The sequence below is a fragment of the Lepidochelys kempii genome, chromosome 9, assembly GCF_965140265.1.
Source record: "Lepidochelys kempii isolate rLepKem1 chromosome 9, rLepKem1.hap2, whole genome shotgun sequence".
NCBI classification, from domain to species: Eukaryota; Metazoa; Chordata; order Testudines; family Cheloniidae; genus Lepidochelys; species Lepidochelys kempii.
The window spans coordinates 63,748,517-63,774,170 of record NC_133264.1 but is presented as its reverse complement, the minus strand read 5'-3'; the positions used below and the strand labels follow the sequence as shown (position 1 = coordinate 63,774,170).

The 25,654-nt window shown below is 45.7% G+C and overlaps 1 protein-coding gene across 5 annotated transcripts in view; it reads right to left on the bottom strand.

Annotated features, from left to right (window-relative positions):
* Positions 1-9,403: 9,403 nt before the first annotated feature.
* The window catches only part of LOC140917590 (gamma-aminobutyric acid receptor subunit gamma-4), a 110,861-nt gene continuing 94,610 nt past the window's right edge, over positions 9,404-25,654 (bottom strand). For 4 of the 5 annotated variants that reach the window (XM_073360731.1, XM_073360730.1, XM_073360728.1 and 1 more), the window contains exons 8-10: positions 22,899-23,051; positions 10,875-11,077; positions 9,404-9,755 (exon numbers count right to left, since the gene is read on the bottom strand). In XM_073360731.1, coding sequence (XP_073216832.1) covers positions 9,465-9,755; positions 10,875-11,077; positions 22,899-23,051 — 647 coding nt within the window. In that variant the 3' untranslated portion in view covers positions 9,404-9,464. The remainder of the gene's footprint in view (positions 9,756-10,874; positions 11,078-22,898; positions 23,052-25,654) is intronic. The other variant, XM_073360732.1, reaches the window with a different exon arrangement.

Below are 25,654 nucleotides of genomic sequence, written 5' to 3'. Positions count from 1 at the left end.
ACCTATGTCTGAGCTACTGAAGTCCTCAAATTGAGGTTTAAAGACTTCAAGGTGCAGAGAATCCTTCAGCAAGTGACCAGTGCCCCACACTGCAGAGGAAGGGGTTTCATTTGTGCTGTATTCAGATCCCCCTATTGGCTGAACATTCCCTTTCATCCACAGTAGCAGGACTGGGAACAGCTTTCATGGATGCAGACTGCTATTAATACTGTTTATTATTTACATTTACAGTTAACACCCAAGTGCCCCAACTGAGATCACAGCCTCAGTGTGCTAGGGGCTGTACAAACACATATATGATCAGTCCCTTCCCTGAAGAGCTTACAGTCTCAAACTGTCCCATTATAGAGCATACTTGTGGGGGGAGTTGACAGGAATGGGAGGCAGTGACGTGACAAATGAAACTTTTTCAAACAAAATGTATAGAACACAAATGCTGGTGTCATGGCTTCAGTACAGTCATTAGTCTGGTGTGTGTTTGGTCAGCATCTCAGTTCACCTTGTATGGACAACATACAAGGACAGGAAAAGCCAGCAGCCATCCCATTTTCAGACCACCGTAGCTTGTTGGTTGTGATATAAACCAAGGAATTCATAAGTAAGGCTGCCATTTTTACTTTACTCGGGGAAAGACCGGGAATTCTAGGGAGTCCTCGTTCTACCCCTAGCTGTGCCACAGACTTGCTTTGTGGCTCAAGGGAAGTCAGGTTTTTTTTAAAAAATACCCCTGTGCCTCAGTTTTCCTGATCTTAAAATGGTAGAATGATCCTTACCCATCCTTGCAAAGTATTTTTAAATTTATGGATAAAAAGTGCTGGAGAAATGTAAAATGCTAATTAATGAATACATTTGTTTATTTATTGTAATAATTGGGCGGAACATATTGTATGAAAGCTAGAGGAAACTCCTTCTCCTACCCTTAGAAATCTGCTTGATTTTGATTTCTTGTGCTCCAGTCCTTGTAATTCCATTTCCCCCTCTTAACGCTCCATCTTTCCAGGCCAGATTACTCTTTTTTTTGCAGTATCTCATAAAATCCAAATCCTACCCAGCCCAAGTGCTAACCATCCTTTCCCTTCCCTAGACCTCTCTCCTCCTGTGTAATATAATAATCCTCAGGTTGAGTTGGCCCCACATTGAATGTAGTTCTCCAAGGGCTGGATCCTACCGAGTTCTGAGTGAGCAGCTTTTTTGAGATGCAGCGTAACTCCCACTCTCATTGTATCTGAATGGGAATTTAGGGTTCTGGGCACATTGTAGGATCATAAGAACATCAGAAAGGCCATACTGGGTCAGACCAAAGGTCCATCCAGCCCAGCATCTTGTCTATTGACAGTGGCCAATGCCAGGTGCCCCAGAGGGAGTGAACCTAACAGGTAACGATCAAATGATCTCTCTCCGGCCATCCATCTCCACCCTCTGACAAACAGAGGCTAGGGGCACCATTCCTTACCCATCCTGGCTAATAGCCATTAATGGACTTAACCTCCATGAATTTATCCAGTTCTCTTTTAAACCCTTTTATAGTCCTAGCCTTCACAACCTCCTCAGGCAAGGAGTTCCACAGGTTGACTGTGCGCTGAGTGAAGAAGAACTTCCTATTATTTGTTTTAAACCTGCAGCCCATTAATTTCATTTGGTGGCCCCTAGTTCTTATATTATGGGAACAAGTAAATAACTTTTCCTTATTCACTTTCTCCACACCACTCATGATTTTATATACCTCTATCATATCCCCCCCATAGTCTCGTCTTTTCCAAGCTGAAAAGTCCTAGCCCCTTTAATCTCTCCTCATATGGGACTCGTTCCAAACCCCTAATCATTTTAGTTGCCCTTTTCTGAACCTTTTCTAATGCCAGTATATCTTTTTTGAGATGAGGGGACCACATCTGTACGCAGTATTCAAGATGTAGGTGTACCATGGATTTATATAAGGGCAATAAGATATTCTCCGTCTTATTCTCTATCCCTTTTTTAATGATTCCTAACATCCCGTTTGCTTTTTTGACTGCTGCTGCACACTGTGTAGATGTCTTCAGAGGACTATCCACGATGACTCCAAGATCTTTCTCCTGATTAGTTGTAGCTAAATTAGCCCCCATCATATTGTATGTGTAATTGGGGTTATTTTTTCCAATGTGCATTACTTTATATTTATCCACATTAAATTTCATTTGCCATTTTGTTGCCCAATCACTTAGTTTTGTGAGATCTTTTTGAAGTTCTTCACAGTCTGCTTTGGTCTTAACTATCTTGAGCAGTTTAGTATCATCTGGAAACTTTGCCACCTCACTGTTTACCCCTTTCTCCAGATCATTTATGAATAAGTTGAAGAGGATTGGTCCTAGGACCAATTGGGGAACAACACTACTGTAGTTACCCCTCTCCCTTCTGGAAATTTACCATTTATTCCTACTCTTTGTTCCCTGTCTTTTAACCCGTTCTCAATCCATGAAAGGATCTTCCCTCTTGTCCCATGACAACTTAATTTATGTAAGAGCCTTTGGTGAGGGACCTTGTCAAAGGCTTTCTGGAAATCTAAGTACACTATGTCCACTGGATCCCCCTTGTACACATGTTTGTTGACCCCCTTCAAAGAACTCTAATAGATTAGTAAGACATGATCTCCCTTTACAGAAACCATGCTGACTTTTGGGCAACAATTTATGTTCTTCTATGTGTCTGACAATTTTATTCTTTACTATTGTTTCAACTAATTTGCCCGGTACTGACGTTAGACTTACAGGTCTGTAATTGCCAGGATCACCTCTAGAGCCCTTCTTAAATATTGGCGTTACATTAGCTATCTTCCAGCCACTGGGTACAGTAGCTGTGTTAAAGGTCAGGTTATAAACCATAGTTAATAGTTCCGCAATTTCACATTTGAGTTCTTTCAGAACTCTTGGGTGAATGCCATCTGGTCCCGGTGACTTATTACTGTGAAGTTTCTCAAATAATTCCAAAACCTCCTCTAGTGACACTTCAATCTGTGACAATTCCTCAGATTTGTCACCTAAAAAAGATGGCTCAGGTTTGGGAATCTCCCTAACATCCTCAGCCCCAGATCAGTATATACCATCATGAACCCAAGTGTAAATGGATAAAATTCCCATGACACCTGTACCTACTCACTCAGCACTGACTTTGCCCATTGTTATATTAGCAGAGGGGGAGAGGTGTGTGTGTGTGTGTGTGTGTGTGGTGATGGTGGTCATGGGTGGGGGAATTCTATTCTCTTTTATAATATACCCAACCATCTATCTTGCTAAGTGCTGCTGCTTACTGGCTAATCATGTTTTTCCTGACAACCTCCTAACTCGGTTTCCTTAGAAGAGTGCATATGTTCCGAAGGCAGAGCTGTATCTGAGAAGTTTTCACTGTCTTTGCTGTTGTACATTACCTTTGTCTTCCATCGTGTTTAAACCTGCCCATAGTTTCTACTGGTTGATTCATACAGTATATTATGTTGCCACGTCCAATCGCGTTTTATTCAGTGGTGTAGTGGTAAAAAAAGAAGTGGGTGAACTAACCTAACTTAAACTCCATATTCCCCAGATGAGATCAGGCAAATGTGGGTTACCCAAGTTTATCCTCAACTACACTGCTGATTTTACTATGTCAAGTGAGACTTCACCCCCATTCGCTCAGGAGACACAGCGCAATAGACTTCATTGTCAGGAAGCTATTTTTATCCTTTTCTTAGACTTCCTTTTCCTACATTAATTTCTTCTAATTAGAACCCCCCTTGTACCATCCCCAATAATTCTGCTCCATCTTCTCAAAAGCCATTGGAAAAATCAGAGTAAATTATGTCTGCTGGGAAACCTTTATCTCCTGATTTATTCAGCATTTCAAAGAACTCTAACAGGTTAGACAGGCATAATTTTCCCTTCCAGAAGCTGAGCAGGTTTGACCCTATTAGGTTATACTTAGCCAAGTGTTGTACTATTGTAGCCTTAATTAGGCTCTCTTTGAGTCCCCCTGGAAGCAAGGTAAGGGTATATTTATGAATTAATTAAACATGACACATCATTATTCAGATCACATTCAACAGTGTCAAAATCCATCTTTAAACCAGATCAAATTTGCTCTCTAAGAATACATATCCCTCGTGGCCCTATTAGCTGTCCACTAAATCAGCCATTCCCAGCTACACTCCCTGCAGGTGTTGTCTCTCTTCTTGGGACAAGCCTTTAAAGTGACAGTTATTTCTAAAACATGCTCTTTGTAAAAGATTTCTTTTTAATTTACACAGTAAGTAAATATGAATGGGAAATCACTTTCAGGAAACAGCATTGTGGGACGGGTGCTCAGCTGGTATAAATGGGGCAGTAACAATTGACTCCAGTGAAGGATCCGGCTCCATGTTTTTCTGCTACAGATGCAGACTCTTCCTGCTTAGCACTGAATGGCATATTTCCCCAACCCTCATCAAGGAAAAATTGCTTCCCTCCCCAAGTTATATGGCCACACAAGTTCTGTGATAGTATGTCAGCAAGGAAACACCTACCTCCCCATGCCTGACCTGGCTAAGGGCTACTCAACATAGCAGACCTAGCACTTGCAGATGTTATTGAAAAGGAGGACTTGTGGCACCTTAGAGACTAACCAATTTATTAGAGCATGAGCTTTCGTGAGCTACAGCTCACTTCCTCAGATGCATATCGTGGAAACTGCAGCAGGCTTTATATATACACAGAGAATATGAAACAATACCTATTCCCACCCCACTGTCCTGCTGGTAATAGCTTATCTAAAGTGATTTCCAGCACAAATCCAGGTTTTCTCACCCTCCACCCCCCCACACAAATTCACTCTCCTGCTGGTGATAGCCCATCCAAAGTGACAACTCTTTACACAATGTGCATGACAATCAAGCTGGGCTATTTCCTGCATAAATCCAGGTTCTCACATCCCCCCCACCCCCATACACACACAAACTCACTCTCCTGCTGGTAATAGCTCATCCAAACTGACCACTCTTCAAGTTAAAATCCAAGTTAAACCAGAACATCTGGGGGGGGGGGGTAGGAAAAAACAAGAGGAAACAGGCTACCTTGCATAATGACTTAGCCACTCCAAGTCTCTATTTAAGCCTAAATTAATAGTATCCGATTTGCAAATGAATTCCAATTCAGCAGTTTCTCGCTGGAGTCTGGATTTGAAGTTTTTTTGTTTTAAGATAGCGACCTTCATGTCTGTGATCGCGTGACCAGAGAGATTGAAGTGTTCTACAACGCACACTTTGCTTCTCTACAAAAGAAAAAGGACACTAAACTTTCTAAACTACTACATGCTACAAGGGGCCACAGCAATGGTTCCCTCAACCCACCTAGCAATATTGTTAACCTATCCAACTATACTCTCAGCCCAGCAGAAGCAGCTGTTCTATCTCGGGGCCTCTCCTTCTGCCCCTCCACCCCCACGAACATGATACAGTTCTGTGGTGACCTAGAATCCTATTTTCGACGTCTCCGACTCAAGGAATATTTCCAAAATACCTCTGAACAGCATACTAATCCACAGAGGTCTCCCTACCAACACTACAGAAAGAGGGATTCTAGGTGGACTCCTCCTGAAGGTCGAAACAGCAGACTGGACTTCTACATAGAGTGCTTCCGCCGACGTGCACGGGCTGAAATTGTGGAAAAGCAGCATCACTTGCCCCATAACCTCAGCCATGCGGAACGCAATGCCATCCACAGCCTCAGAAACAACTCTGACATCATAATCAAAAAGGCTGACAAAGGAGGTGCTGTTGTCGTCATGAATAGGTCGGAATATGAACAAGAGGCTGCTCGGCAGCTCTCCAACACGAGTTTCTACAAGCCATTACCCTCTGATCCCACTGAGAGTTACCAAAAGCAACTACAGCATTTGCTCAAGAAACTTCCTGAAAAAGCACAAGATCAAATCCGCACAGACACACCCCTGGAACCCCGACCTGGGATATTCTATCTACTACCCAAGATCCATAAACCTGGAAATCCTGGGCGCCCCATCATCTCAGGCATTGGCACCCTGACAGCAGGATTGTCTGGCTATGTAGACTCCCTCCTCAGGCCCTACGCTACCAGCACTCCCAGCTACCTTCGAGACACCACTGACTTCCTGAGGAAACTACAATCCATCGGTGATCTTCCTGATAACACCATCCTGGCCACTATGGATGTAGAAGCCCTCTACACCAACATTCCACACAAAGATGGACTACAAGCCGTCAAGAACACTATCCCCGATAATGTCACGGCTAACCTGGTGGCTGAACTTTGTGACTTTGTCCTTACCCATAACTACTTCACATTTGGGGACAATGCATACCTTCAGATCAGCGGCACTGCTATGGGTACCCGCATGGCCCCACAGTATGCCAACATTTTTATGGCTGATTTAGAACAACGCTTCCTCAGCTCTCGTCCCCTAAAGCCCCTACTCTACTTGCGCTATATTGATGACATCTTCATCATCTGGACCCATGGAAAAGAAGCCCTTGAGGAATTCCACCATGATTTCAACAATTTCCATCCCACCACCAACCTCAGCCTGGTCCAGTCCACACAAGAGATCCACTTCCTGGACACTACAGTGCTAATAAACAATGGTCACATAAACACCACCCTATACCGGAAACCTACTGACCGCTATTCCTACCTGCATGCCTCCAGCTTTCACCCTGACCACACCACACGATCCATCATCTACAGCCAAGCTCTGCGATACAACCGCATTTGCTCCAACCCCTCAGACAGAGACAAACACCTACAAGATCTCTGTCAAGCTTTCTTACAACTACAATACCCACCTGCAGAAGTAAAGAAACAGATTGATAGAGCCAGAAGAGTTCCCAGAAGTTACCTACTACAGGACAGGCCTAACAAAGAAAATAACAGAACGCCACTAGCCGTCACCTTCAGCCCCCAACTAAAACCCCTCCAACGCATTATTAAGGATCTACAACCTATCCTAAAGGATGACCCAACACTCTCACAAATCTTGGGAGACAGGCCAGTCCTTGCCTACAGACAGCCCCGCAACCTGAAGCAAATACTCACCAACAACCACATACCACACAACAGAACCACTAACCCAGGAACTTATCCTTGCAACAAAGCCCGTTGCCAACTGTGCCCACATATCTATTCAGGGGACACCATCACAGGGCCTAATAACATCAGCCACACTATCAGAGGCTCGTTCACCTGCACATCCACCAATGTGATATATGCCATCATGTGCCAGCAATGCCCCTCTGCCATGTACATTGGTCAAACTGGACAGTCTCTACGTAAAAGAATAAATGGACACAAATCAGATGTCAAGAATTATAACATTCATAAACCAGTCGGAGAACACTTCAATCTCTCTGGTCACGCGATCACAGACATGAAGGTCGCTATCTTAAAACAAAAAAACTTCAAATCCAGACTCCAGCGAGAAACTGCTGAATTGGAATTCATTTGCAAATTGGATACTATTAATTTAGGCTTAAATAGAGACTTGGAGTGGCTAAGTCATTATGCAAGGTAGCCTGTTTCCTCTTGTTTTTTCCTACCCCCCCCCCCAGATGTTCTGGTTTAACTTGGATTTTAACTTGAAGAGTGGTCAGTTTGGATGAGCTATTACCAGCAGGAGAGTGAGTTTGTGTGTGTATGGGGGTGGGGGGGATGTGAGAACCTGGATTTATGCAGGAAATAGCCCAGCTTGATTGTCATGCACATTGTGTAAAGAGTTGTCACTTTGGATGGGCTATCACCAGCAGGAGAGTGAATTTGTGTGGGGGGGTGGAGGGTGAGAAAACCTGGATTTGTGCTGGAAATCACTTTAGATAAGCTATTACCAGCAGGACAGTGGGGTGGGAATAGGTATTGTTTCATATTCTCTGTGTATATATAAAGCCTGCTGCAGTTTCCACGATATGCATCTGAGGAAGTGAGCTGTAGCTCACGAAAGCTCATGCTCTAATAAATTGGTTAGTCTCTAAGGTGCCACAAGTCCTCCTTTTCTTTTTGCGAATACAGACTAACACGGCTGTTACTCTGAAAGATGTTATTGAGTTGCTCCACCCCTTTCTGGGAGCCACTCATCAGAAAAGGGGTGGGGAGTGTCAGAGAGTAGGTGGAGCCATGGCTTTCTCCTAAATCTTCCAGTTTAAATTTTCTTTCTGAATCCTAAAGATTTAAAAATAGATCTGTTTGAGCTGCAAGGGCCCCCAAAAGGACCTTGCATATTTGTTATTTTAAATTCAGCAGGGCCTGATTCTGCCACCCTTACTCAGGTTGAGTAATACCTCAGTCCATGAGAAGCCCCGCTGGTTCCAATAGGATGATTTGTGGAGTCAGATAGTACCCACTGATGGAGGGCAGTAGAACTGGGATCACACTTTGTTCCCCTGAAGCAGAACTAAAAAAAAATCAGACCCTGTCTACACTACAAATAAAACAGTGTTAGGGGTAGGGCTCTCACCTAATCACAATTAACGCAAGTGATTAACACAAAACAAATTAATTATATTAGATAAGCAGTTGCAATTAATCACAGTTTTAATCTCACTGCTAAACAATAACAGAATACCAATTTAAATTTAATATAAATATTTTGGATGTTTTTCTACCTTTTCAAATATATTGATTTCAGTTACAACACTGTATTCAGTGTTGTAACTGAAAGCAATATACATCTACACTACAGAATACAACCATGATGTAACTGGGTCCTTTATAGGGTTGTAGTTGTACAGTAGATGGATCCTCACAGACTTATTTAAAACTTTACAAATGCATAGCTCCATAGACTGACCAGTGTCAGGGAAAGTCCCTGCTGCTGTGTCTTGGTGCCATCTGCTACAGCAGGGGACAGCTGTGGGCTACAATGAGAATCCCATAGCAGCCCTGCTGATAGAGGCTGCTGGGGAATGCACTGGTCCATCCCCGGTCTATGGCCATGCACCCTTTCTGGCAAGTACCATCCACATTTTGGACAACACTGGTTCCTGATGGAGGGGAGGATGTAGCCAGTTTCTCCTCCTCCACCTCCAGTCTTTGTGGACTTTTCCATGGCCCTACACCAGGGACTATATCAACAGAAGCTGACTCAGAAGTAGAGTTGGTCGAGAAATTTATTTGATTTCCTGCCAAAATGAAAAAAAAAATCCCCTTTGTAAGCACTTTCTGTGGAATTATGGGGGTTTCATTGGAAATGGAGAAAGCATTCAGATTTGTATTTTTGCAGAAAACCAGAAATTTTCACAAGAAAATTTCCCATGTGTTGGCAACCTGTTTTTTATCAAAGAGTTTGGCCATGAATTTTTTCCCCAACTGGTTCTACTCAGAAGGGCAGGAAGGGGTTAAGGTTGGGCAAATGTCAAAACAATGAATGACTAAAATGAGAAGCCACACTCTTTCCCTTTTTCCTTTTTTGCAAATCTTGTTGGCCTCTGGTTTATTTCAGCACAGGTTGGGGAACAGCTAGAGATAGAGATAGGCAATCCAGTACACGATGTTGAAGAGCAGGAAGGCTGTGGGGAAGAAAACCCGGGAGTAGGAGTCCAGGCGGGAGATGTGAATGCGAATGCGGCCCTCCCGCCACATCCCTGTCTGACAGTCCTCGATGCAGCAAAAAAACCTCTCACATTCCTTCCCTTCTAGGCAAGGGGCGCCTGACTCCTCCTCCTCCTCCTCGACCTCAGGAGGCCAGTGCATGAGGTTGTTGATGTTGATGGTGGTGAAGGAGGGCATCATGTGGGCACTGGCAGGTGGCTAGAACAAGGAGGAGAATGGGTTAGAGTTAAAGTAAAGATGAACCCTCATTCGCCCAGACAACAGACCCAGTCAGTCTCCTTTCATCTCCTGGATGTACTCAGTGCACAGGGATACTAGAGAGCTCTACTTTTCCATCTTCCTGTCTGACTATAATTCAGTTCCCTGGCATATCCTGGGCACAGGTCTGAGCAGAGAAGACCTGAGAGTGCTAATCCCTTAGTGCTGTCTCTGACATTTCATGCTCCACACAACAGATGGTTTTCTCAGCCTGTCACATTCCCACTGAGCCCAGATGCGGTCTAGGAGTGCAGGATGCTGCCCAGACATGTTCTCTGATTGCCATTGTGTTTTCACATTCATCATGGGAGGAAAGCGTGGGCAGTGCAGTGATTATAACAGCTCACTCTTGGAGAGGAAGTATGTCTTCAACTCAGCAGCATAGCTCCTCTCCATCAGAGCAAGGCGGGGGCTTGCAGGAGAGATCCAGAATTCAGGTTTTCAGCCTCATGCTACCTAGGAACTTGCGGGTAAAGACCTGTTTAAGGTCAGATATGCAGGACTGGTTGGTGTGTTGATGGCACCCACTGTGAACTTAAGCAAAGCCCACTGAAAGGCATGAGTACAATGGCTAGATGTAATATGTCCATACTCAACAATTCTCCTTATGTACTCTGAAGGGCACTGCCATGCCCCCAGACACCCCTTGTTCCTAGAGTTCTGCCTCTTCAAGCATCCCCCCCTCCAGGGGTCCGCCAGCCCCTCTGATGCCTACAGTCTCTAAGGTTGGCTTCTTGCAACATCACACCCCTTTGGGGTGTTACTGCCTGTCCCTCTGCCTTGCCTGGTCTCCGGAGCCCCACTCCCTCCCAGTCTATTGCTGTGTGTCTCTCCCTTCGGCACTCTCTGGAGTGGCACCCCATAACAACATAGCATGAGAACAGGCTTTGCACCATTCTGCCTTGTGAATACAATATGTTACTGGCCAGGAGCCAAAGAGCACAGCGGTTCCCCGTGCAGACGGGATGGTAACATTCCTAAGCACTACCACGCTGCGGTGGCTTTGGGATATAGCAGAGCTAGCTCCCCATCCCCTCCCTCTACCTTGCCCCTGCCTACCAGTCTGGGTTTCTTGCTGTTGTTCTCCGGTGGTTTCTTGTTTCCCACCAGGTAGTTGAGTGTGGCGTATTCCATGAGAGCGGCAAAGACGAAGATGAAGCACACCGAGACAAAGAGATCCATGGCAGTGATGTAGGAGACCCTCGGGAGGTGCTTGCGGGAGATGGTACTCAACGTGGTCATGGTGAGCACTGTGGTGATGCCTACAAGGGCACAGAGCACTGTCAGAAGTAGCAAAGCCAAGGAGAGGAGCCAGTTGCTTACGTATAACATTACCGGTCATCCCCTTCCTCCCTATGCCATCAGCACAGGATTGCCCAGTGGCTCCAGCTCTCCTCTTTCCCTGACTCTCCAAAGGGAGCCAGGACGTCCTGACTGGCTGGCAAGGAGGTGAGCGAGCTGTTCTATTACTGTATAACAGTTCTGTTGTGGGGATAGTGGAAGAGCTGGGCAGGGGAGTGTGTTCACCTGAAGTGTAATTCTGTTCTGAAAAGGGATGCTGCAAAAACGCTCTGTAGGGTTCTGTGCCTATTGGGATTTCCATGACAAACATGCTCAGTTTATACGTAGAAGGAAGGTGTAAGAGATGGGGCCAACCTGATCCAGGGACTTAACAACATTCCAAATTTCTGTCATTAAAAGCTAGGGCCAAGATTTCTAAGAGGGTTGACTGATTTGGGGTGCCTCTGGCTTGAGACACCTAGGGCCATATTTTCCAAAGTGCTGAGCCTCAAATAGGAGCTGCAGTGCTCCACAACTCTCAGGCTCACACTCTAAGTGGCTCACCCAAGACCACCCCACACCAGTGGCTCCTTTTCAAAGCGCACACACAAGCATGAACAAGACACACAAGCGACAAAAGCAGCTCTTGTTATCCTTTCCACAATGCCCTACCTCTATCCCTTGCAGAGTTATGTGCAAAAGCTCCCAAGCCCAGGGTTCTGTCTTGTTGATTTGCCTGTAATGCCGTACAAAGAATAACATCTTTGCAAATTGTGCGGCTGCCCAGAACTCGTTTTACCAGAGACAAATGGAGCTCAAGGTGCAAAAATATCCAGTTCTATTCTAAATCTAGAACCCACCATTTGGCGAGTGCTCTAACTGTGGGGGAAAGAGTTCTATGGCAGGTTGTGCTCCTTTCCTACATGCTCTTGGTCTGTGCTAGGAAGAGCGGTAGCAGTTTCCAGCTGTGTGAGCTATAGGCATGCATTTACACACACTGTCCTGTCTGGGAGTGTTCTGGAAAGTCCCAGGGAACAGGGGACAGCATACAAAAGCCATATGGTAATTCTTGTCCTACTCTCTCCCCTCACTGTGACATCCCCCCCCACAACCCTCTTCAGTCCCCCACATGCTCGCCAGGCCTTTACTCATTAGGTTATCTGTGCAAATTAGCTTATAAATTTCTCTGGGCAAAGACCTTGTCTAATTTTTTGTCTGTAAAGTGCCATACTCACCTACAGGACCATCTAAATCATTACAAATAATATCACCACAGGCAGTGTGGCAGGGTTTGTATAAGAAGGTGGACTGTAAACAGCAAATGTTTCAAAGAAACACAAGTCAAAGAGTCTGCTTTTAGATTGTGCGTGAAAACTGGTAACACACAGGTGACAAAGTAACCCAAGGAGAATCCATCTTTGGGGTTCTGGTGTCTTGGCTTTTCATTGTCTGGGATGTTAGCAGAGCCTCCCTATGGAATCATAGCCTTGGCTTCCTACACTGCGTATCTGTGACTTGAAGGGTACATCTACACTTGGAGCTGGCGGGGGTGTGTGTGTGTGGGGGGGTGGTTCCTAGCTAGAGGAGACATACCTGCACTAGCTCTCATCAAGCTAGCATGCTAAAAATAGCAGAGTAACTGCGGTAGCACAGGGAGTGGCGGGAAGGGCTAACTACCCTGGTACAAACCTATCCAGACCCTGTGTGTACATACTCAAGTGGCTAGCCCGAGCCACTGTCTTTGCTACCGCGACTCCATACTATTTTAGGGTGCTAGGTGTCATCAAGCTAGTGTGAGTATGTCTCCTTGAGAGGGGAATCACAACGTCCAGCCCCAAGTGGATATCCTACACTAGCGGGTGGGTCACACAAATGAACCCTCGTGAGGCTGTCTCACTGCCACCTGATTTGTATGGTATAGTCCAATGTACTTCCCAATGCCAGGGACTTCGTAATGTTTTCAACAATTCTAAAGCATTGGCCACAGAAAATGCCTCCGAGTGTCCCCTGTATGGTCTGTGTCGTGTCTGAGCCCAGCCCTGCTCCTGTTGAGGTCAGTGGCAATACTCAATGAAGGTAGAACTGGTCTGTGCATGTGATACCAAGTCACCAGCACAACTCCACCAAAGTCCGTCTGTAACTGAGTGGAGAATTTGGCTCTGTTTAATTCCATGACGTAGACATGGCTGCAAAGCTCCCAAGACCAGAACCCAAGGGGGAGCTGTGCTAATGAGGGGGGAACAATAGGTAACCAGTAGTCTACCGATCAGATTTCTAAAGGGGTCTTTTTAATGAGTTAAGATGACACATCAGCTGGAAAAATTGAATTGCTATCACATGGTAGGCACATATCTGTTAGTTATCAGCAGGGTGGATATAGATGCTGGAAGTAGTGCAGTTTTTCTATACCATGTAATGTTTAAACACTATTGGGCATCCAATCTGAAAAAATCATAAAATCACAAAAAGGGCCATAACTCGAAGTAACACAGTATAATTTTAACCAAAATTGTCAGCAACCTTCTAAATATAATTCCTAATGTGACTATGTACTCAAAATAGTACTGTTTTGGAAAGTTTGGGAAATATTTAACCCCGACGATATATTTTATGCATTTTCCCACATTTTTTTGCCTTCGGTCAAAGCAAAAGTCTGTAGTCACATGATAGTCAGAGCTCATTTGTACCATGTAATACATTAAAATATTTGTTATTATCTGTAGAATGGAGTGATCTGAGAAAAAGTTTTTCTGTCTGCTACTTTATGTTTTATGAGTATTGGTTAATTTCCAATGATTACTGCACTGGCAACTGATGTTAATAGAGCGTATTGCAATATGAAATATTTTCAGGTCATGTTCCACTCTCTGGGCCAACACTGGACCTATGTAATGTACGATGATGCAATCTACTGCAAAGCACAGTTGATTAAATGGAGGAATCAAAACAAATTTGACACTCTTCACTTTGAGATGGGAGTCATACATCATGCAATGAATTTCATGGGTGATATATGGGCAGTGTGATGCAGGAAAGTGGGTTTGAAGACATCCTTGTGGAAGCCAAAATCTATGGTGCTTCCATCATCAGCCATGCTCTACGAGGGAAAGGATATAACTGTGGTGTTAGAATCCACAAACTTATGAATGAGGCAATGAATCGCTTGAAATGGATGGCACTTGGCGATTCCATGAGCAATGATGTTCTCCCAGATGACGAGAAGAGATGCATCTTGGAGAAAGCTCAAACATGCACTGAAGCATGTGAAGATGGGGAGATGGAACACAGAGAAAAGAGAGTGGAAACACAGAATGCCCTGGCAGTCTTCAAAAGCAGCGCCCAATCAGTCCACCAGCTCATGGACACTTGTGTTACCCAAGGAAAAATCTGTTCAGATACATTTCTGTTCTGGGAAAACTATGTAACAGATTTCTCCCAACTACTGATGGATTACATTGTAGCAAGAGAAATGATAACAAGTCCATGGAGCTTGAGACATTTGCAGAAATGATTCCAGTTGACTTCTAGTGTGGTCATGGTAGATGGGATTATGTAAATGTAGCAGAAGCCAGAAATATATCATGCTCTATTTCATAGGGAGCAGTATACTGGACTGCCAGATCCTTCAGGGGTGTATGGCATGACTTGGCCATCAGGCAACCTCTCAAGAAGCACTGTGGGAATAATCAGCCTCTTTGCACAAAAGGTAAGGCTCTGACCAAATATTAGCTGACTGCACATTTTAAGGCAGCTGTAACAGCTATGACAAATGTGTGGAATTCAGCCTTCAGCAACAGATCTCCACAAAGAAGCTATCAAAAAGCACGACTGCTGATGAAATTGCTGTCCAAGATGTTATTAAAAGTTGTGACTGAAAGAATGACAAATCCTTTTAGCATTGAACCTGGAACAAGCCCATACACCAGACAGTTACTTGTGAACATTGCAACATTTCCTGTGACCCCATCTGAAACTGCAGAAAGTTTGCGTATGGCAAGAGAGAATGGCACACAAGAAAAGCAGTTTGTGACTAGTAGACTATGAAGCGGTGAGGTAGACCTCTCTGATCTCATAAAAAGTCATAATTTAAAATCATTAGGTCCTCCTGGAATCTCCCATTGCTTCGATGGATGAGGGTTCAGCTAGTGTTGATTTGAGTTCTTGGTTTATTTGTTTTTAGGGCTTCTCACATGGGAAGTGAGTTCAATCATGAATTTGCAAATGCGGTTGCATTTCTTGCAAACGCAGTCATTGTTGGGGGGAGGGTTTGAGCTGTTGGCCTTATGATGTGCTATCTTCTCCTACAGAGACCTCACATGCCACTCCTCATGGCACAGACCTCTCCATCTGGGTCTGTCCAGTGCAAGAGTTCCCAGGTTCTAATATCTGCCTTGCATGCTTTGAGGTTGGCCTTCAAGGTGTCTTTCTATTTGAGGATGGGTTGACCCTTAGAGCATGTTCCCGAGCTCAGTCAGCTATTCAGTGTAAGGAAAACCTCCATGCAGATCACGTGTCCCACCCAGCAAAGTTGAACCCTGATGAGCATGTCCTTGATTCCAGGGATCTAGGACCTCTCAAGAACTTCAGTGTTGGGGATCCTGTCCTGCCACTTGATATAGCAGCTGGAGCTTAGGAAGCGAAGGTGGAAACTCTCCAGCTGTTTGATGTGGCACTGTAGACCATCCATGTCTCACAGCCATACAGGTGTAAGGTGAGTACAACAGTGTGGTGAATTTTTATCTTGGTTCTGAGGCAGACTCCACGCTCCCTCCAGAGCCTGTGGATGAGTCTGCCAGATGCCAAGCGTGACCTTGCTGGAAAGTGTGCTACCCAGGTAGCAGAATTTTGTGACCGAGCTGAAGGATGTGTTGTCAATTGTGTTGTTGGGATCATGGTGCTCATGATGCTGGTGGTCTGGTACTGGCTGGTACATGCCCTTCATCTTTTTCAGGCTGATTGTGAAACCGAAGCATTTTGAGCCATAGGCAAAGAGGTCCACAATAAGCTGAATGTCCTTGAGTGCATATGCAATAAGGGCACAATCGTCAGCAAATAGGAGTTCTCTCAATAGCTGTTCAATTACCTTGGTGTGAGCCCTAAGTCACTGTTGATTGACTAGACGCCCCCATCTCAGCTAAACTGGATATGTGCGCCTCTATTGGAGTCCTGTAATGCGAACAAGAGCTTGGCTGAGAAGACAATGGCAAAGAGGACTGGAGCCATTACACATCCTTGTTTGGTGCCATTGATAGGGAAGGCTTCTGACGAGTTATCACACTCCCCATCATGCCATTATGAAATGAGCGGATGACATCAATCATCTTCTCTGGGCAACCAAATTTATGAAGGAGTTTACATAAGCCCTTGCAATTCACTATGTCGAAGGCTTCGGTTAGGTCAACAAACACCATGTACTAGTCCTTGTTCTGTTCACCAGCCTTCTTGTGTACTTATTGGGATGCAAAAATCATGTCCATGGTTCCACAGCTAGCACAAAAGCCACACTATGACTCTGGATACACTGAGTTCACTAGGTGGGAGACGAATCTGTTGAGGACAACCAGTGCAAGATCTTCCCTGCTATAGACAGCAATAAGATTCCACGATCGTTGTCACAGCTAGAGATGCTTCTCTTCCTTTTCTATAAATGGATTATGAAAGCATCCTGATATTCCTGGGGCACAGTGCCTTGCTCCCATACAATTTTGGAAGGGGTGGTGAGTTTCCTGATCAGGTGGGCATCTCCATATTTATATGCTTCAGGTGGAATACCGAGTTGGAGATTTGCCGGTGGTCAGCTGCTTGATGGCCTTAGTAACTTCATCTAAAGAAGGATCCATAGACAACTCCTCCAGGACAGGATGCTGTGGGAGTAAGTCAATGACTTCAATGAGTGACGGCTCAGGACACTATCAAAGTACTCCGCCCAGCGAGAGAGAATCTTGTCTTTGTGAGCAGCTGGTTACCATCTGCTATAAGGATGGGGCTGTGCCACTGGAGAGTGGGCCATACACCACATGGAGACTTACATAGAATCATGCTTGTTGGCTGCTTCCTGCAGTTCCGCAGCCTTCTGCTCCCACCAGTGATTCTTCAGTAGCCTTAACTGGGTTTGTCACTTATGTTTGGTCTGGAGGTGTACCGGGACATTTTAGCATCCAGCCAGGTGTCCAGACATTGCCAGTTATTGGGATGGACTATCAATGATTCTGCTTATTGCATTTAGCCATTTATTAGGCCTTTCAGGAACTTAGCATAACTAAGGCAAGCCGGGAGTGGGGTGAACGACAGCTATCACATGAAGTGGCTTGACTCTACACCTCTCTGATATGCTGGGGTATGCATCTGTGAAAAACAGGAAGTCTGGCTATATTTCAGGACTGTTATTATTGGGAAATATGGCTGCCAGATTAACTGCTTGGAAATTGCTTGATTAACAATTATTTTTTTTAGTGATATGTTTTTGTAACACCTGCTTTTGGCCCAGTGACTGATTTTGTTTGGTCAGCAATATAACCCCCTTTTTTTATTGATATGTCTCTGTAACTTTTTGAGTGTAAGAGGGGAATTGTGGGTCTGGGCCAAGTGGATCGCTTCGTGGACACATTGAGATCTCCAGCCACCTGAATACCACTCCAAACTCCTAGCAGGTAATCATCAGTTCGGGGTGCTTTGTAACCTATTGTGTTTGTATGTGCTTAAGACTAAACAAAGCAGTGACTTCAAGTAAAGGCATCCTAGGGAGAGTGCTGGCTTTAAGTGAAAGCACGTGGTTTTGATTTGTTTGTGTCAGCCATATAGCAGGCAGAAGCACTGCATCTCCCTTGGTCTGTCCTGATACCACCTCACGGAGAGTAAAGTTACCTAGAGCTTTGGGTTTGGGGAGGTTGTCTGCTTCCCCAGCTGCCATGTGTGGAGCTAGGCAGCTTGCAGCATGCCTACCAACCAGATCAAGACCCACAAGGAAGTGAGGCAGGGCAACGCCTATTTGCCCCGACTGGAGAGTTGTTCTGGTGCTTCGGCATGAGATTATGCCTCTGGTGCCGAGACTGAGATAGTGATACATGTGCTCAGAGGCACCAAGGGAACTTTTAGAGCAAAAACTTAGGTGCCAAGTGAGTTAGGAACCTATGGGGTTGGGTGGCAGCTGAGGGGGGATTTTGTGGCTCACGGAGGTGCCTAAAATGGACTTAGGTGCCCAAGTCCCTTTGTGGATCTGGCTTTGTGTGCCTATTGTGTGGACTGAACATTCTTAGATTCCTCTGACTTTGGTGTGGGCCTGTGGCATGTACTGAGCACGCTCCTCAGTTCACTCCCCAGCTCAGCACTGCAGGCCTGCTGCTTCAGCAAGGTCTGTACTGCTACCAAAAACTCTGCTGGCATGCCCAGGGTAGTTTGCCCCATTGTAAAAACAGGTCAGAGGTAAGGGGAGGCTCTAGTCATCCAAGATCCCCAGACTTGTATCCCAGATTTTATTCGGGGTCTTCATCAGGCATGCCAGCTCTCAAGCCAGTTTGGCTCTGCATTTGCATTTTAGAACATTTTAAAATTAAACAGAGCTCATTTGCCAGAAAAGGAAGGGAGCTGAATCTCAGGAGCCCCATGACCGTGACCCCAAATGGTACCCAACGCCTTCTCCTAGCTTGCAAATTTCCACACCAATCTGACTGGTCTATGAACTTTAGAGCACTTTGAAAATGTACTTTTGAACAGAAATGCTACCGCTACAGCCTTTGGGTGTCTCTTGTGCCTGTTGGCATTCCAGGTTTTGCTCACAGCAGCATCACTTTGTAAAACCAAAGTAAAAATGTAATAGAGTTTGGATGATTGGGTTTTGGAGCTGTGTGTTGTTCAGCTCAGGGGAAGGCTAGTGAGATGATGTGTTCTATGTGAATACTGTTCATTTCCCCTTCAGCTTTGTGCAAAAATCTTCCTTTCCCATCCCAAGAACAAGCCTGAAATGTCAGCGGTGGTGTGTCAGTAACCTAACTGCATGCTGCCATTTATAAGCCTGCTCCCATTACTGGCAGTGTGAGCACTTTTGAGAGCAAAGAGAAGAAACACTCAGACATGGTCACACGGGAAAGATGATACAACAATGTAGAAGGTAGCTATGGTCTCCGCCTGCTGATGGCTTTACAAAGTAGGGCCATGCCTTTGAATTCACGGCATGGGCAGCCCTGACCTATCCAGACAGTTAATGAAGAATGCAGCAGTCGCTGAATTAAGTAGTCCTTGCTCAGTATCACGAGCAAGAGCTGAAGGTAGGTAACTGCAGTCCAACCCAGCTGCAGCTTTCCCAGAGTCAGCAGCCTGTGTCTCACTGGCACCTCGATTGTTTTTTTACCACAGTACATCTCTGGATAATATGTGCGACATGTTGTTTGCTAAGAAGAACAAAACAAGGGAGAAACTGCCTCCAACAATGGCCTCCTTCAGGCAGCATCTGAAATGCGCAAACGGTCAGCCCTACATATGGAATCATGCAACAGTTCTGTATCTTCAAAGGTCCCCTGTCAACAACAGATGGGTGATAGCATGGGACATCTTGTTCCTAAAATGGCGGTGCTGCCACCTGCTCCGGAAGCCATCCTCACCTTTGTGTATTGTGGCTGTGAGAGTATCTGTGCAACAAGGAGATGCAAATACCACAGGGAAGACATGGTGTTATGTGATGCATGCAGCTGTGAAAGTGACGAGTGTAGCAACAGAGTATCAAACACATCAGAAAGGTTCTGAGGGGAGAATAGAAATGTTTCAACTATCTCCAAATTACTGTGGCTATTTTATGAGTTAATATAGCTTAAAGGGGTGTCGATGAGACATTCAGTAGTTTATAGTTATATGGAGAAGTTACATAAGAGTGCATGATTATACTTCGTTATTCACATGATATATTCGTACAAGACAGTCTCCAGCCCTTCTACCAAGAATCATTACTGTTATATAAGTAGTTTACATAGATTGTCATTGTATTCAGTGATGGTAAGAAGATAATTACAGTTGTACTAAGTTTGCTTTAGACTTACGTCTCCAGCCAAGCAGATAACATCAAAAATATATGTTATGTAATTAGGGGGTAGGGGGCCTTATTATTTGCATAACTTCATAAAAAGAGCAGACAGAAAAACTTTTCTCAACTCAGTCCATTCTACAGAGGATGACAAACGTTTTGATGTATTACATGGTACAAACAAGCTCAGACTATCATGTGATTCCAGAGTTTTGCTTTAACTGAAGGCAAAGTAGTACAGAAAAATGCATAAAATATATCACGTGGGCTAAATATTTCCCAAAACAGTATTACTTTGAGTATGTAATTACATTATGAATTGTATTAGAAAGTTTCTGCCAATTTTGGCTGAAATTAGACTGTTTCTACGAGTTATGGCCCTTTTTGTGAGTTTGATTTCTTTGGATTAGATGCCTGATAACATTTAAACATTTTGTGACACAGAAAAGCTGCACCACTTCCAGCATCTACATCCATGATATGTGCCTAACATGTAGCAATGAAATTTTTCTAGCTGATGGGTTACACCTTAGTGCCCAAAATGGGTCTGGGCTGGTAGACTACAGGCTCTGAACTGTGGAGGACCAAGTGTGAGATTCTTGGATAAACCTGTGATGAGTGTAAAATTCCTGGAGAAAACAATGGTGCATTTCTAGTAGGAGCGAGTTAAGCTATGGTCCACCAAGGGCCAAACTCCTGTAACTCCATTAACATCAATGAAGTGACACCCACAATGAATTTGGCCTGTGCAGTTAGAGCCCAATCCAAAGCCGAGTGAGTGAATGGAGGTCTTTCCTTTGACTTTAATGGGGGTTGGATCAAATGCTCAAATATCTCATACGTGGGATCCTGTAGCCCATTCACAGGAAGCAAATGTGGAGGTTGCAGTCTCTGAAAATAGCTCCCGTGGTCAATAATGTGAACTCAGCCAGAGTGCTGCATGGTACAGAGGGTTCTGGAGTGGGCACTCTCCATACTCCTGCTTCTCCATTGCTAAGCCAAAGTTATCCTTCCTTCTATCCCTTCCAACCTGCTGAGGTTGCACAGGATATAAGTGGGGGTAGATTTCAACCTAATATATTTTCCTATTGTGTTTGTATTAGCATCTGGGATATGACTTAGCAGATTTTTCAAATACTACTGAAAGTAACATAAGGGTCTCTAATGTAGGCTGACTCTGTCTTTAAATAGATTTGGGATTATTTTTATGAAATACAACAGGGCTATAGAGAGAATACATTACTCTTGACATCCTGAGGCTCAGCATCCCATAGGGAGAGCCCCCTCCTGGGTAAATCCAGTTGTGGAAATCTGCCTTTGGAACATATTTTTCTGCAACAGTGCTTTTTCCAGCCCTGCAGAATGCCCTGTTTATTGACATTTATTCCTTCAGATGCTTAGAATGCAATTGATCTCTACCTCTATTGAAACCAAGATTAAATTCTCCACTCCACTCCCTGCTTTTTTTTATGGGGTGGGGGTGGCATTACAGAGATTGTGAGAGCATCCAACTAGCCCTGTGCAATGATGATGGTCTCTCCAGTGTCAGAGGAGATCTCACAGGCCTGATGCTGTTATCAACAAGCCAGGTGAAAGAAAGTGAGAGTGGGGAGGGGAAAAGAATACAAGATGCACCTCATACTGCAGAACACAAATAGAGTTAAGAGCCTGGAAATGGGATCAGAAGAACTAGAGGTGGTGAAGACCTGTTAGATCTCTAAACGGTATCTCCTGCTAGTGGGACCCCCTGCCTCCCCATATATACGAACATGAGAATGACCATACTGGGTCAGACCAAAGGTCCATCTAGCCCAGTATCCTGTCTGCCAACAGTGGCCAAAGCCAGATGCCCCAGAGGGAATGAACAGAACAGGTAATCATCAAGTGATCCAGTCCCTGTCACACATTCCAGCTTCTGGCAAACAGAGGCTAGGGACACCATCCCTATATAGTGGAGGCATCACGGGACAATAAATGGAGATTACTCTTGATCCTAACCAAACAGTCAAAATATGCTTTGTACCCGATCTCTGCCAGAGATGGTTAGCAAACCTAGACAATGAGCAGGGTCCTCACCTCTCCGCTTGCTTTGCACTCGTGTGTGCACACACCTGCATGCATCTGAGCCTCAAACCCTTACCGGAGCCCGCTGTCAGACTGGCACCCCACTGGATAAAAAGTAGTAGCTCTACCAAGTGCACCAAAGAGATCTTCCCCCCGATAGCACTCTTCTCTCAGGAAGTCGCTGTTAGATACATAACTCACCCATGTGGCAGGCGAGCCATGGCTGGCGGAGTGGTGCGACAGGCACAGCCTGCTAACGTGATCTAACACTTCTCTGTGTCTATGTGTGTCTGTCGGTCTGTCATTGTCACTGGCTTGGAGGAGAACAAGTGCCAGGGTTTCTCTCAGGCTAACGTGCAGAGACCCATGATGCACTGCAGATTCTCCGCTAGCCAGAACTGCAGTCTCAGCTCTCACTTGCTCTCAGGCAAGGATGGAACATTACAGACGAGGTGACCTAGCATCTAGGATGCTGGGTAACATTTTCAAAAGTACCTAAGTCCCAGAGCCTCAAAGGTACTTAAGCACCCGTTGAAATCTGGGGAAGTTAGGTGCCTAAATACCATTGAGGATCTGCACCCACATGCCCCAACAGTCTAAGTCCCATGAATTTTCACTAGCCCTGCTGAGTCACTTAGACATTTTGGAAAATGGCCCTTGCCGGCTAGCTGCACACACCTCTGCTGAGACAACAGGCGCCGGAGGTACAGTACAGTCTGCCTTACCCAGAGAAGTCCTGGCCGGTGTGGAGTCTCTCTTGATCCAGAAGGAAACCCAGGACAAAACTACAGTCAGGATACAGGGGATATAGGTCTGAATGGCAAAATAGCCCATCCGCCTGCTCAGATCAAAGGAAACCGTCATGACCATATAGTCCCCTAGAAAAAGGCCATAAAGAGGCAGACAAATCAGCATAGTAGGAGGTGGAGATGGTTAATCACCCTTTTATTCCTGTTATCTATCATACTTACACAGCCCCCAGGACCCTACTGTCTGAGCTCCTCACAAGCTTTAATGTATTGAGCTACACAACACCCTGGTAAGGTAGAAAAACACTACCCTCATTGGGCAACTGGAGACACAAAGTGACTTGCCCAAGGACATGCATAAAGTCTGCAGCAGACCAGGGAGTAGAACCCAGTTTTCCCTGGCTCACAGGCTAGAGCCTTAATCACCAGGCCATGCTTCCTCACTACCCTTTGGGGAACAAACTCCCCTTCATGAAGAACATCATTGCCTTTTTCTTGCTACATGACATTGAGCTTGGAGGCCCACGAGACCTTTGAATTCACATGGCAAGTTTGTGGCTTGCCTCCATAGTTGACCATTTAAACATGAACAAATAGAGGGCCTGAATTTGCCATTGACTGCTTTGCGAAAGAGCCAGGCCCTCAAAGTCTGCGGCTGATTGGTGTCATTTTAAGGCACAACTCACTCTCTCACCACCATGGCCAGCTATGAACATCTACATGCAAAATTTCTACCTTATCAAAAGAGGCTGAGAGGATCCCAGCACCGCCATCTACTTGCCTCTCCTCCTTTGCTTTGACACTACACCCCTGTGTGTGTGTGTGTGTGTGCATCCAAACACAGCCCTAGGCAACTCACCATAGTGAAGTCTAGGAAGCAAGGAGAAGCTACACCTAGCCAGGGCTGCATTGACAATGGGAGAGGTGGGATCCATTCAACATCTCTTTGCCATTAGAAGTACGGCTTATAACTGTCAGCCTGTCATTTTACTCCTTAGTCAATATTGCTTACTGACAGATACTAGCCCCTTTTGTCACACACATAAAGCAGCAACTACTTCGCAGACATCATTACATACTGGTCCACCCACCAGCACACTGATCACTGATTCCTAGCTCTGCTGCTGAAGAGTTTCTTGTCCTTCAAATCTCTCCGGAAAATCTGCTTCTCCCAGGGAGTCTGCCCAGCAGCCAGGTTCATGTCTTCCCTTTCCTGAACTTTGGCCCCATGTCTTGGCCTGGGATGGCTGGTCTCCTGTCCCTTAAACCAGAAACAGTTCTGGGCAGGAAGGTGTTTTATTCCGAAAGACTCATGCACATTCACAGTGCTATGGAGCCACATCTTCCTTGCCCCTTTACGCACTCTTTAACCAGGCAAAGCTGCCTTTGACTGCAATGGATTATAATGGGGCACGGCTTTAGCCTGTTAACAATGCATTCAAGGTGGATGTGCAGAGCCATTCTGGGGGCGGGGGGTCACCTGCAAGTACGCTGAGCAGAAAGCACTGTGATGGCTTGGTGCAGCAAATCAGAGCCCCCCCCCCCTTCCCTGTGGGGGAGTAGAGGGGGTCTCTGGGGAATGAGAAGATGCCCCTTCTAGTGTGGGGCAGAGGGGGTTGTGGGGGATGAGAGGGGCAAAGCCAGCCACTCCTCATGTGGGGCAGAGGGGGCTGCAGTGTGAGAGGAGCAGAGCCAGCCCCTCCCTGTATAGAGCAGATAATGGCTCTGGGGATGAGGGAGCAGAGCCAGCCTCTCTCTGTGTGGGGCAGAGGGGGTTTTGGAGGGTGAGGAGAAGAGCCAGCCCCTCCCAATGATGGACAGAGGAGGCTGTGGGGACACGGGGGGCAAAGCCAGCCCCTTCCAGTAAGGGACAGAAGGAGTAAGAGGGGCAGAGTGAGTCCCTCCCAGTGTAGGGCAGAGAGGGGCTCTGGGGATGCAAGGGACAGAGACAGCCCCTCCCAGCATAGGGCGAAGAGGGGTCCTGGGGTGAGTGGAATAAGCTAGGATTCAAGACTTTTGAGCTGAGGAGGAAGGTGGCTAAGAAAATAAGAGCCGCCATGCTCGGTCAGCCAATGGCCCATCTAGCCCAGTAGCCTGTTTCCAACAGCGTCCAGTACCAGAGCTTCAGGGGGCGTGCACAGAGAGAGATTCACCCCATCGTCCCCTCCCAGCTTCAGGCAATGAGAGCATTGCCCCGAGTATGGGGTTGCATCCCTGCCCATCCTGGCTAATAGCCACTGATGGCCTTATCCTCCATGGACTTGTCTAGTTGTTTTCTGAACCCAGTTATACCTTCGGCCTTCACAACATCTTCTGGCAAGAGAGTGCAACCCATGTAATTTAGGGCTTGGTTTCCTCTGTCCGATGTGATTTACCAGCTGGCCAGTATCCTTGCTATTTCTGTAGCCAGCAGCCTGTTCGCTGTGATTCTCAGATCCACCCCACATATGTCTATCAGTGCCACTGTGGGACACACATGGCCCATTGCTGGAATGGAGCTGGTCCGACTGACCTGTGCATGCAACACCTGCCTGGGGGCCCCGGACTCTGTTCTCATTGAACGGGCTGCTGCGGCCTTTGTCTGTCTGTCTCTACCTCTCAGCCTCTCTCCTCCTGCTTTAATCCCTTTGCCCTCGCTGCCAAGCTGCTAACTTGGCATCTGAACTTTTTAAACCAAGAGGTGTTGGCATAAATCTGCACTTTTTGATGGTTTAACATATGTGCATGGTTCC